This window comes from Ascidiella aspersa, chromosome 7 (genome assembly GCF_963924565.1).
Source record: "Ascidiella aspersa chromosome 7, kaAscAspe10.2, whole genome shotgun sequence".
NCBI lineage: Eukaryota > Metazoa > Chordata > Ascidiacea > Phlebobranchia > Ascidiidae > Ascidiella > Ascidiella aspersa.
Window position 1 is genome coordinate 9,676,951 of NC_139453.1, and position 13,582 is coordinate 9,690,532.

The 13,582-nt window shown below is 40.7% G+C and overlaps 1 protein-coding gene across 1 annotated transcript in view; it reads left to right on the plus strand.

Annotated features, from left to right (window-relative positions):
* The window catches only part of LOC146137626 (uncharacterized), a 73,975-nt gene that overhangs the window by 23,633 nt on the left and 36,760 nt on the right, over positions 1–13,582 (plus strand). The window contains exons 4-6 of the mRNA XM_083394401.1: positions 5,032–5,155; positions 5,867–6,004; positions 10,845–10,970. Coding sequence (XP_083250527.1) covers positions 5,032–5,155; positions 5,867–6,004; positions 10,845–10,970 — 388 coding nt within the window. The remainder of the gene's footprint in view (positions 1–5,031; positions 5,156–5,866; positions 6,005–10,844; positions 10,971–13,582) is intronic.

The window sequence follows — 13,582 nt, forward strand, 5'->3', positions numbered from 1 at the left end:
ATTGGCGAGCGCGAAAAATGCCAGCCATGTGAAGGTAAATACCCGTTTCCGCTGGGATCGGACACGGCTATTGAAGTCGCTCCGTGCATTTTTGCTGTCGGAAAGCTAAACCTTTTTAGTCGTATAGGCTTTGTCTTATGCCAAAACGACTGTACACCCAAATAGATATGTATGATAATATCGAATTGGAGCCGATAGCCGATGCCAAGTGGTAGTATCGATACTCGTCCGATCTTCGGGTAGTGTCAGTGCCGATTTGATATCAAATTATTGTGCCAAATTAAGACTTGATTTACGATCAAATCAACCAACCTTTATGCTGAAACGTAAATTTATTTAAAAATAACTCGGGTTAATTAAACTTAACGCAAAATTTTGGCCTAAGAACTTGGTGAAAAACGTGTTATCGGATCGTGTCGCGATGTCTTTGTCCAAAATATCGGGTATTGGTGATAAAACATCAAATATCGAACATCCCTACACCCAGGAGAAATTAAAATGCAACTCAACTCGTATTTGGGCGTAGAGCAGACCGAATTCTGCCAGCAAAATCATTCCGTTTTGCTGTTAAAAACATGAAATCTTTGGTAAACAACCTGATGCGCACTGTCGCAATTTCCAATCCTGAGTACTTAATAGAAGATGATAGTCAACTCAGAAATCTTATTCAGCCGGATATCAAACGCGTGGCAGCTCGGTTTACGTTTCGAATATACGGCGCGTTTCAGCTCTGTAAAAAAATGAGTCGGCCCCCCCTTTCAAAAAAGCGTCTGGAAATCGACCTTTAATCTGTCTGGCAAGTCCGATTTGGCGCAAAGCGAAACCTCATAAAAGCGCCATCAATCAAAACGGGTCGGGCGGAAAAAACAAGCTGTGAGACACGGCAGAGCTACGCAACAGTCATGCCCGCGCAACAAAGCCAAGCCGCGACGTAAACAACTGGTCGGGTGTCGATATAACTAGTAACCGACCGTTTCTCCCAACAAACACCGCTCTCATGTGCTTGTGTTCGCGCTATACACTCTACATAGCGGGATTGCGAAGCTAAAAGCGGCCTGCGTCATTTCGTTTCCGGCTTTTTACGCTTTTGGAGTCGGCCCGCCCCAAAACACAACCCTGGAATTTTGTTGTTTCCGAAATTTTTGCCCTCTGCTTGTCAGAAGGCATGTCCGATGTGTCGCAATTTATTCCGATAGCGATTTCCGATACTTTGGGAAAAACGTATTGCCGATTCGATGCTAAATTACGTCATTATTATATTGAAATTTGGAAACGTAATATTTTGTTAGGCAAAAAATGCTTTAGCGCTCAGTTACCTTTGTTATGCCATCTAGCCATTTTTCAAAATAAAAATTAAAAAACGCCGAAAATTAGTTTAGAAAGCACGGCGGAAATGCATAATAAAGTATCGGATCCGTACCGATACCCTTGTATCGGACGAGTACCGATCTTACCACGTGACATCAGCCGGGAATAGGCTCCAATCCAACATTACCGAACTTCCCTGGTTTTCAGTACGCTTTAAAATAATTCGCTCTACGTTTCTGTTTCAAAATTACATAAAATAAAAAACGCCGGTGGACCGTGACGTCACGTAACACCCTTTAGTTCCTGACGTATAGCGCCGGGTTCAGGCCGGTTTTACGACAGGAAGGAGGGGCGGTGTCAGGTCGAACGCTTTTCGGTTTCGCTTTACAACGGGTTAGGGAATGTTGGCAGGCGCCTACAGGCCTGCTTCGTCTGGAGTTTTGCTCGTTTTTCCTTCATCGCTAGAATTCGGCGTCCGCCTGCGAAAGGTCCCGGGAGAATTTTTTGAACAGCCCTGTCGTTTTTCTGCCTTAGATTGAGTGGGGTAAACCATTTGCGTTTCGTTGTAGATTCGTAGGTTCTTTTTGATTGGCGTATTTCTCGAAATAATTCACTTAAGTACGGTAACGAGTATTGGCGATTAGCTACTATCGAGTACGCTGTTTACTGGTATAGAGTCATTTATTCACCCCTAATTTCATATTTTATTCAATTTTTTGAGGCAATGGAAAAAACAATTTTAGGAAGAGTTATAAGAGCAATCTCCGTGAATCATCATTGTGGCTTTTCGACAACAAATCGCAGCTAGTAGTTTAAATGGAATTTGCAAAAACAAAATTCGCGACAATAAGTTGAAATCAAATTTTCAAGAACATGTAACACGTTGTACAGTAAAGAGTATAATCTAAACGTCGATGCTCGTTTTTAGACGGCTATATTTCTACTGATTTCTTCAAAAATTAAGGATAAAGGCCTGGAACTGCAAGCGAAAATTAAATGCTCGAAATTATCGGAGTGAAAAACTGCCCATCATCTAATGTTACATTCACCAGCCTACTACTGTTACCAGCGTTCGTATAAACTTACTCCAGTAATCGAATTGCCCTCTTTGTGTCCCAAACTTTCCAGCGTTGAGTAATACGGGAACTCCCCCGCACCTTTCACAAAATTATCCTGGCCACGTGTTTTGGCCTTCGGCGGCGATGACTCAACGCTATGACGTCACAACGTCAGCACCCAGCAACTTGGTTGAGTCATTCGGCGTTATTGACAGATGCGTGGTGGGGTGAAAAAGCCGCTTAGCGATGTTAGCACGTGATACGCGGAAACCGCTTTAAAATTAGTGTGGAAATTGAGGTCTGGCAAATTAAACTTACCGAAATCTCAATTTCAAAGCTATTAATTTTTGCGACCATCAACTGTTAAAATCTGATTTTCGCGAACATCAACTTCTTCTTTTTACGAATATATTTTAATAATATTTAAATTCAGGTCAGGGTTTTTAAGCTGGCCATATTTGAGTACAAAGCACAGCTAAGCAAAACAGAAATCTACTTATTGTAAAGATGTTAGAAATTAATCAAGAGGTGCTTTGGTTTTCCTGCTACGTCTAACTATTTGATATTTACTTTTTTGTTTTGTTGGCCGCCTTCTCATCTATCATGTCACCCGACCCTTTCTTTAAATCAAATTGTGATGCGTTCGGCAGCTGGCAATTTTTTTACAGCATTAAATTTGCCGCGCGAGTGTTGAAAAAGGTTAGACGCCCGAAAGCTGAAACCCCGATATTTAGCACACAGGTCAAAAAATATCAAGGACGATTCTCTGTGTCCGGGAAACCTGTCTAAAGTCTGTCAACGCCATACCATTCCCGAGTATTCCTCGAAAACACGAACCGCCTTATCTTAAAACACCGTGGCTTCGCGCAGCCATCGTAACTCTTCTCCAAGCAAAAAAACTCGTATATGACGCGTGTTATGCCGACAAGCGAATTAGCGGTTTGCGAGCGCTATTTGGGCGGCTGCTGATTTGTTGACCGCACAACGCGATTTGGGTCGCCCAGCGTCGCGTCTTTTCGCCTTATGTAGAGTACAACAACACAAAAATCGGCGTTAATGCGACGTAAACCGCCGATCATCCCGCGTTGAGCGTTTACCCAACGCGCGGAATTTGCACCGTTTTTGATTTGCGTCGATGTTTTGTGCAGCGTTGGCCTATGGGGGCGTAATTAGCATTGCAAAAGTAGTATATTTTGCGAATTTCTGACCGTTGATGCTGTTTAGATTTGGTCTTATTACATTTGAATAATAAAGGAATGTGACTACTCATTATCTGTTTTTTGTTGGATGTTAAGTCACATACGACATATGGGCAGCTCGACTCGATGACCATAAGGTCGTTTCGCTTTCCTTCTGTTTGTCTTTATTTTATTCTCATTGTTTCGAGTTTGCAAAGATGCACAGAAAATAAATTGAAACTTTAATCTTAATATAAAAAAAATATCATAGCTACAATTTGAAGATCTTTTATTGCAGAATTAGATCAAGGTATTTTTAAACGTTCAAAACCTCAATTTTTGCAAAATGTTGGCAACTGAACTGCGGCCCAATTCCAACATGGTTGTAGCCCTCATACTGTAACCTATAGTTGGTTAAGCCGTCCAACACCCGCCATTCCCACAGCCTTACAAGTACTACATTAGGGTGTATTTTTACACAATTCAAAACCATCGACGGCAGGTTTTAACCGGTCGATCACTGCTCCGCTGACGCGTATATTAACAAGCAAAACTCATAGTTAAAAATATGAGTAAAAACAGGATCGGACGTTTTGTTTAGAAGGAAAATATATTTCGCAAAGTGGCATCGTCAGTTCCTTATTCAAACGGCTTGGACTGTACGCTATACTCGACCTTTAACGTACATACGCGCCGACGCACGACGAAACGGAAATTTGACACCCCGTCGCGCATTCGATTGATCAATGAGCCCGTGGCGATTTTCCGCAGTGAGCAAGAAACGAAGCAAAAAATCCCCGATCGCCCCGTGTCCGTAGTATTACCGCATCGCCGCCCGCACCCCCTCCCCCCTATGCTTCTTTCGCAACGAGAGAACGGTTTCCTGCCTTTTGCGCGGCAATCTTTTGGCGAAAACAAGATAAACCCTGTCGCCACCAAACCGCGATAAACGCAAGCGAGCGGGGTTCGCCTGTGTTGTATTACTGGAAAATTTCTTACGTCGTGATGGCTGTTTTAGTTTATTGAGTGAGTTTGATAAAATCTGGTCTAGATTGTTCTATCATTACCTGTTAGTCGTGCCTTACAGAGATGTACGATACGGCCTGGTTAAACATGCGTAAAAGAGACCATCTCCAAGGAAAGTGCTCCTGTTGGTAACTCCCCCAAAAATTTTGACGTTAATTTTAATTGTGGCTTTTATTTGAGCTGCCATCTAAGCATAACTGTACCATCTTAAAGTTATTTTTTCAAGCCCAATTAATTCTTAAAAAAATACACGTTTTTTTCAAGTATACACTACTTTTAAGTACTGCACAATACCCATACCATGTCTAAGATTTTCGGTTACTTAAACATTCCCAAGTCTTAGTTTGTGTTGGGTTTCGTATTCTGAACAACTAGACAAAAACAGTTAAATTGCTTTTGTGTCTGAGGTGATCGTTTCCGTGCTTACTTGTCAAGTGTTTAAATTACTTTTTTCGTTCCAGAAAACGGCCGCCGACTGCCACGGAAAGCGCTACTGCGGGCTGCTGGTTCACCACAGGGTGTTCGGGGACGACCCCTGTCCCGGAACCACCAAGTACCTGACCGTCAACTACAAATGCAGATTGAGTGAGTGCAGTTTGATCGGTTCGGATTTCACCTTTGCTTATTTTATTTGCGTGAAAACGTTATGACATTACTTAAGCTTACTATAAATCGAAATTAAATTTCGTCGAGAAATAAGTTAGAAGACGTTTGTCACCAGTATTTGCTGCCTATTATCTCTATATATTTTTAATGTAACCTATAGTTAAATTTAGGTTTAACCAATGGTTCCGTAAGCTTTGTGACACTATTGCCAAGTAAAATCCAGGTCTGGTTTCGGCTTACTACATTCCAACATACTTCATTCAGTAATTGTCACTTGAAATATAAAAAAAGTGTCATTAGTCTAAATGAAAATTTAACTGGCCGTCGTCAGATCTCCAATCAAACTTTGATATAAAATAACTTTGCATTGAAGAACTTGATGCAGTAGCGGAGTGCGACGCCCTTGGAAAATTAAAACCACACAAGGGCAATAACGTTTAAATTAAACCTTTTGGCGTTATTAAACAATTATTTTGATCAGCAAAATACTCTCAAAGGACGTCGCTACGCGCAGTTTAAGGACCTCTTCCGTAGCGTGAAAGCAAAGTTTGCAAATATGTTTAACGTTTTCTCTCAACGTTTCTTCCTTAAATTTAGCATTTAAACACGTAAAAAATGCCTAATTCCTAAGTGTACATCTCTTTATTATTTTGTCGTAACACCCCGCAAACCTCGCGTTTTTCTGCTTAGTGCCGGACGAGTTCAAGAAGCGAGACACTTGCGACGAGAAGACCATGGTGGTGCGCTGCGCACGCGCAAAGTACGTAATCGCCGTTTACAACGTCACAATGACGCATCGCGACGACTGCGGCAACTTCAGCGCGGCAAGTAAGTCTCGGAAAATTGTTATCTGGATTATGTTGGTCCAAACTTGACTGCACAATGTTAAAATACTAAAAGAAGTTTTATAATAGGGTTCCGGTTATAATCATGACGTCACACCTACTTTTGCCCAAAACAGTAATCCTACTTTTGTTATAATTTTTTGGGCGGAGCTATTTTTGGGGGGTGGAATTCTTTTTCAATATTTTTTGTGGTGTTTTTAGGCCACTTTTAATAGATTAATAACAAAAATTAGGAACAATCTTTGTGCCCTGTTTTCTGTTAAGGACTTTTGACTTAAAATTCAGTTTAGCAGCAATCTACCATTCTGATTTACAATTATCAAGCACGCGATGTTTCCAGACCGTGTGTCGTGTTTTAAAATTTAGGGTGGTCGGCTTTGGCAAGTCTTCCACAGTAGCCTTTTACCAACACGATGACCGTTGTTCGATATCTATATGCGGAAAACTTCGCTTGTAAAACACGGCGCGCTACACACATTCGCACTTCTGTGTCCGGCCTTTATCAACAAATCGAGGCTGCGGACTCTATAAAACAAACAACCGTTCGGCGCCAATATCAAACCAAACGCGGTCTTTGGCAGCAGCCTACTTACCAGTTTCAACACGTTGCTTCCTGTTTTTTTACCAGTTAAACGGCATTTCCTAAATCTTGGGTAACTATGATTCATGACTGGATTATGCAACTGCCGGTTTAGAATTTCGATAGTATACACGACCGATTTTTCACTGAACATATGTGATTGGCCATTGCAAGGTGCGAAGATAAAACATGCGCGATGCATGGCTAATTTTCCCACTTGAAAGGGTTTTAAGGTTTATTTTGTGACAAAAATGTTAAACTCAATTTTGACGAGGTAAAATGAAACTCAAATTGACAAAGAACTACTGAGTTTTTGGTACGGTTAAAGCCTTAGTTTTCAGGGTAGAAAAAGTAATTGCTAATTAAGCAATAGATCAGTTCAAATAACACCCCAAAAGAAGTTTACTTTTTCTTTGTCAACCAAGTTCTAAGCCCCGTTTTAAACGCACTGGCAACGAACAATTTAAAGGTAATACGAAAGCGCCCTTAAGCACAATAAACTAGTTTTCGGCTTCCGGGAAACCGGTACCAGATACAGGGCCGTGACAGCATTCCGTACACAACCATCCTCTCTGGTTTGCCAACGATAAGAAACCCACCAACCGCGAGGAGAAAATCCCCTTTCGAGATCTTTCTTTTCGCTAGGGGCGGGCTGGAGCTGTTGATTGAATCAGCAGAAAAAGGTGCAAATTTTGAGCGTTTATGTTAAAGTGAACAGCATTAGTTTTAAACCACGTTATTGCAAAGAACTTTGTTGGAAGCGGGATTAGGCGAAGATACCGCAGTAACAGCAATGCTATTTCCTTATAGACCCTCACTAACACGGTGCTATACTGTTGTGGTATACATTAAATAGATGTGAGAATGGCATTTGTAGGTCGTATGACTGCTGCCTGATTGTCGCTAAATTAATAAAAAAAACAATAAATGTACAATGTTTAAATCGTCTATGTTTTTTTGTGCAGAATGCATATTATGCGATGTTGATAAGGCTCGTCATCTCTTTAAATGCTTAAATCATTCATGACAGTGAGTTTGGAAAAACACAAGTAACCCAAATATTTATCACGAGGATTTGTTACTACTTAGGAACTTTACGCACGGCAAAGCGCAAAACCGACCCTTAAACTACCTGTAAATTGTCCGTTACTTTCTGAGCGTATATGGCTAATCTCTAAAGCTTCTGAGTCTATCAATCACGTGAGCATCCAACGAGAAAATTACTACAACTCGGAATAGATTTAAGGAAAGACATGTAACTCTCTTCTAAACCCCGGCTCAAACATGGGGCGCGTTAAACCTTTTTCGTAAATTTTTGTGGGGGATTTTTTCCGTCCGAAGTTACTTAACGCAAATTCACAAAGTGATGCATTTGTTGATAAATGGTTTTGACCTGTCTGTGTGGCTTATTCTCATCCCCACTAAGAACTGTTAGGTCTGTTTGACCGTCACTGGGATAATATAACAGTGTGTCGAATGTTCTTTACTCACTTATCAATATTTTTACTCACCTATCAATATATTTTTTGCAAGAGTGTATTTACGTTTAAAGTTTCTCACGATTGGCATCCAACAAACATCTACGGCAAAAAACTATGAATGTCTTTAGTTTAATAAACCCGGGATCTGGGCTTGTCCCATTTCGTTACCAAATGTCGTATTTTTGACTTGTTTGTGTGGCTTATTGTCATACCCACGAAGCACTGTAGAGTCTGCCTGACAGTCGTTGGGCTAATATACCATTATTTGTGGAATATTTTTGACTGATTTATCAATATTAGGCTAAAAACTCGAAAAAAAATAGTGAGCCTTACAGACTACGGTCTTTAGTCTTCAGGTTTAAATTTCCTGCAAATGGCGCCCGACATGATTTTGGTGGAAAATTCTTAATGTATAATTCTTAATAAACCCGGTATCTGGGCTTGTCCCATTTCCCGTACCTTTTTGCGTTGCGTCACGGGCCACCCACTCACCCAGCAAATCGCGCGCACACGCACAAAGCCCACCAATGTTGCGAAAAATTCAAACCAAAACAATCGGTAAGCCGCGTGACGATTCGAGCATTCAAAGCGGCACGCCAGCCACGTTCGGGATTATTGCAAGAACAACCTTAACGCCTTTCTCCATGCTTTGAGCTGTTTAATGAAAAAACGGTATAGTATATGACTTGGGTTTTATAATGCCTTTTGTCCTATAATGCTTTGGATTTATTGGCTTTCACCTTTTTCCGTGGCATGTATATGGACAAAATAAAATTGACAAAAATATTTTTTCAAATTAATGTAATACCGTTTAGCCAGTTGCTTCCTAACTATGGCTTTAAATGACACCCTCTGAAAAATATGAATAAATTTCTGTACCTTGCTAGATTAATTGCTAAACGGCATACTCTAATGTCACAATAAATCAAATTAAAACAACACACAACAACTGTGCGCAATGTATTGAAAAGTACTTTTTAAATGAAATTATTCTACCCGTATAATCGTACACCAAATATTCGTATCGAGAGCGAAATTTAGAATATCTTCGCACACCCGAACATTATAAACAACCATGAGAACTGCTGAGGTAAGGCTTTACGGGTATTCTTTTGGGTGAAACAATCTTTCTCATCTTGCCCTATCAACCGGGACTTGACCTTTTCGTAAAGTCAGAGGTGCGCGTGAGGGAATTGCGGTTGAGATTCGAGGACCCTTATTGCAGCCAAGTGCTTACTCGTGCCTTATCTATGGACCAAGGGTCAAATCGTTAAAATGGGTGCCACCCGTCAAGCCATCGAATAGCCTCTTATACGCCTGGAGATAAAGGGTTTGAAGTCCCTTGTAATCTATACACACTCGAAGATGTAGTTCAGTATAGTTCATTCAGTGGCGGACAGAATTCGTGTTGTTTACCACCGAATCGGTACAACGACTATGTAACTTGTGGAGAACTCGAATTGCAAGCGAACAATGGTTCTGGGTTTTGCGGGCGCCATTGTAGCGATTTACTGGGGCGGGGGTCGGTGTTAGATTTACAGGCCGATCACGAACTGTCGTCATGTGTAAAGGTTTGGAGACTTTGACCTCCAGCTGAACCTTTCATAACTTGAAAAATCGCTGGAAAACGGATGAACATCTTGTAAAAACGCCGTTTTTAGGCTGTGCAGATTTTACGATATGTTTTAAAACACAACACCGTAAAGAACTCAATGTATATTTTTCCAGAAGAAAAAAACAAGGAAATTAGATTGGTTTGAGGCTTTAGTTAAACGAAGTAAATACCAAATCCCGTTTTAAAGTAGGTTTAACCACGTTGAAAATGAATAATGAGATATTCAAAACGTTCAAATTGCTATACCTTTACATCTATATGAGCTTTGAGATTTTAACTTGTTTGGGTATATACGCAGTGACGTTTGACAAAATCATTCATTGTTTTTCTCCAGGAATGTTGCCCTTAAAACCACAGGGCGAAAATAAAGAAGGCCCGGTTATTTCTACCCCGCCTTATGTCGAATTACAAACTGGGAGCAGCGTTACCATCCCTATGCCTTCATTGTGCCCTTCGGATAAATAATAACATATTTATTGCCCCCCACCCCATCCCCTTAAAAAAATCTTGTGATACAAATTATTCGTGGCTCCTTTTCTACCCATTACAAAAAGGTTTGCGTTTCAAATTGCGGCATAAGTTTACAAGCGCCGCTAATGAACAATCAAATATTTGTTTCGCAAAGCGCTTGACCGCAAAGTCAAGTGACGTTTTACCCGTTGTTTGGGATCTATGCAAAATGTAACGCTATAATACAACACAGCATTACGATAGTCTTTCATGATACGTCAGCATGTTAGATACAATATTACGAAATGAGCATTCTACGCTATCAGTTATCACTGTTTTCAAATCGCTTGATTTGGATTGCCTAACTTTATAAGTGGGCCAAGGCGACGATTAAGCAGAGAACAACAGAACACTGCTGGACATTCAGGACCTATTTAGACTAGTCTTTAAAAGAGCCCTGTCCACTTGCAGAGAAATTCATTCATTTTATCATTGTTAGTGTCGATAAGTTATTCCGATTTCTGGACCGATTTCCGATTTCTAAACTGACATTCGGCACGGATTCGGCGTAGATACAACTGTAAAAAACAAAACGCCACAAACAAACAATTTAACTGGATTTCAGATTGCTCCGCCACACTACCAAACAACATAAATTACGGAGTGACGACCAAGTTAACTCTATTCTTTCCCACAGATTGCTCGTTGAGCTCCAGCTCGGCGCTGGACAAGGTGACCAAGCTCTGCCACAAGAGGCAGCGTTGCGCAGTGAGTTTGGGCCAGAACTCTTGCGCCAACTTTATGCACCTCGATTACGCCTGCAGTAAGTAGAATGCTCGTCTGTATTCTTGCGCTTGTAGGTGCAAAAGCGATGCAAATCGAATTGAAATATGGTGTTTAAGAGACAAATTGGTATTCGTACCCGGTTGCGAGCGGATAAAATTGTAATTAAGTGAGAGAAAATGTTTTTCGTACAACGAATTCTGTATTCGCAGGTTTTAAGAAAACAGCCTGACATCCTTGATTGATTAATGCCGAGTGTTATTTTGCCAAGTGTTCTTATGAATTGGAATTGCTATCAAAATACCGATAGTGTTCGTGAGTTTGGTAATGTCGTCGATAGTGTTTGGTCTATTTGTTGGCTATTTCGTTTTTCAGCAATTTTTTTCGTAACCCAATAGTTCAGACACCTAAAAGTAACCCGATATATCTTCCAGTAGACTTTCTCCTTAGACCAATCGTTTATTGACCGCAGTCTAACCAACTTACACGACAGACCATTGCCGTAAACAGTTCATTTGTAAAAGGGGGCGACGCCGGAATAGTTCAACCGTTTTTCAAACGGCGATAGAAGTGGTCAGTCCATACTCACTGTGTGGTCCACCACCCCAAGACTCAAAGCAATCAAAGGGGCGGCGCACAATGCCTAAATGGCCGAGTTCGTTTGCCGGTCTTATGTACTATAAGTATCGCGTTACAGCTAACCGGTTATATTGGCCGCCAGAGATTAGATTAAAGCCAGGTTTGTCGAGCACTGGGCTTTTTACTTGGTTGTTTAGTGGAGGTGATGACAGCTCTTTTAAAATAGCTTAAGGGTAGCTTTTTTTGAGTAGTTATGGAGTACCCAATGGACCGCTACACATCCGAAGTGATTTTTGCAGATCTCTGACACAGTCATAGAGCGAACCATAAACCAACTGTCCCATTTTGCGTGTTTTCTGTGCAGCTAATAACACCGTTGGTTAAATAGCTTAGGGTGGCGTCTTTTTAAATGGCTATGAAATAGATTTTTGAAATGAGCTTTTTACAAGAGGTTAAGGGCTCTAAGGAATACAGGGCCTAAACTGCTTTCGGGTATGGTAAAAGGTGATGTTTTTAAGTAGTTTTATAGATGTCAAAAAGTTGTTGACAGTGCAAAACAGAAGTTGTTAGTTAGTGTCAGTATGCTTTAGTGTTTTTTCGCGCTTAATGCGCTTTTATAAGACCTGTAAATGCGTACAACATATCGTGATTAGTTGGATTTGAAAAGTCTATATTTGGCTGTATTTCTATACTCTTCCATTAATCGCTAGTGTTGATACGAAATTGGCTGAAAATACCAGGTATAGCCAACTATAAGAAACACAGACCCTTAGGTGTACGAGGTTACTTCTTACGCGCATTTTCTCTCACACACACACGCACTCGCGCTCTGACGCATGCACACACGCGGGTACATCCCTTCTCTTATCAAAACTTTTATCGCCTTTGGAACGAGTCGTCCGTAGAAATGCTTTCCGCTGCTGAGTAAATATTTACCCCCTTAATCGCCGGCGCGCATGCGCAGAAGAGTTCTACGCAGAGAGTTGCATATTTTGAAAAAGGGCTGGATGGTTTTGTAGTTGCTTACTTAAAAGCTAGTAAAGTTGAGCTGGCTATTTGTAAGGTGTATGATCATTTAGATTTACCGTACGGATTTTCATGCGATTTGTTGCCTTGTAAGTGTTTTTTACTCGGAATGACATCATAACCAAATTCAAAAGGTGTTTTCCACGAAAAAAATTGGAATCGGATTTTTGACTTGGTCTGGGACTATTTGCAGCGACCTTTTTGACAAAAAACCCGACAGTTTTCATTTCTCCTGTTATTTTGCCGTCACTCCCGAGTTGCCTAATGCGTTTTAAAGTGGCGCGCAAAAGTCCCAGGTGTGGTCAAATTAAGGATGACCGACTTTTTGGCGTGCTCCTGCCCAAAATCGCCACCTGTCGCACTACAAACGCCTGGATATCGAGGTTTTATGGGCAGAATTCGAGTTAAACCTTAACCCGGGATTAGCATTGACTTTGCAGCCAGGTTTGCGCTTGCCGCTTTTTTATTTTTCCCTATATCAACGACGTATACCGCAATGTAAATAACAGCATTTTATTGCTTCCGTGAAACGATTTGAAAAGCGCAAATTCCGCTCGTTAACCAGTGAGCTGCGACAAACAGAAGAGGCGTTGTTTTTATTATAAGGTACACTATGCACGGATGTGTAATGCAGCTCGATAATGAATCTCAAAGCCAGAAAGGTCGAGTAGATCGACATCATCTTCATTACGACCTTTCGATACGATCTTGTATTATCAGTTAATGTGAAACTATCTGAACTTTATCTTGTTTGCCGAAACAGGAAAGTAAAACAGCTACAATTGTACAAACCGACGTCTTGTGGTTTAACCATTTGCTACTAAGGAAGTTGTTGTATTTTTTAGTCTAAGCACAGAAAGCAATCACAAGACTGAAGTCTGGGAGGAAATATTTTTTGAACTACGTTTTAACTGTTTTCGTTGAATTACTCTTTAACCTTAATGTCAAATTATGTTTTAGGGCTTGTCTATAAGTTTGTTAGACATACAGAGTTTTGTATAGCTATATTCAGGTTAGGGCATATGCTGTAAAAACTTTTCTAGATCC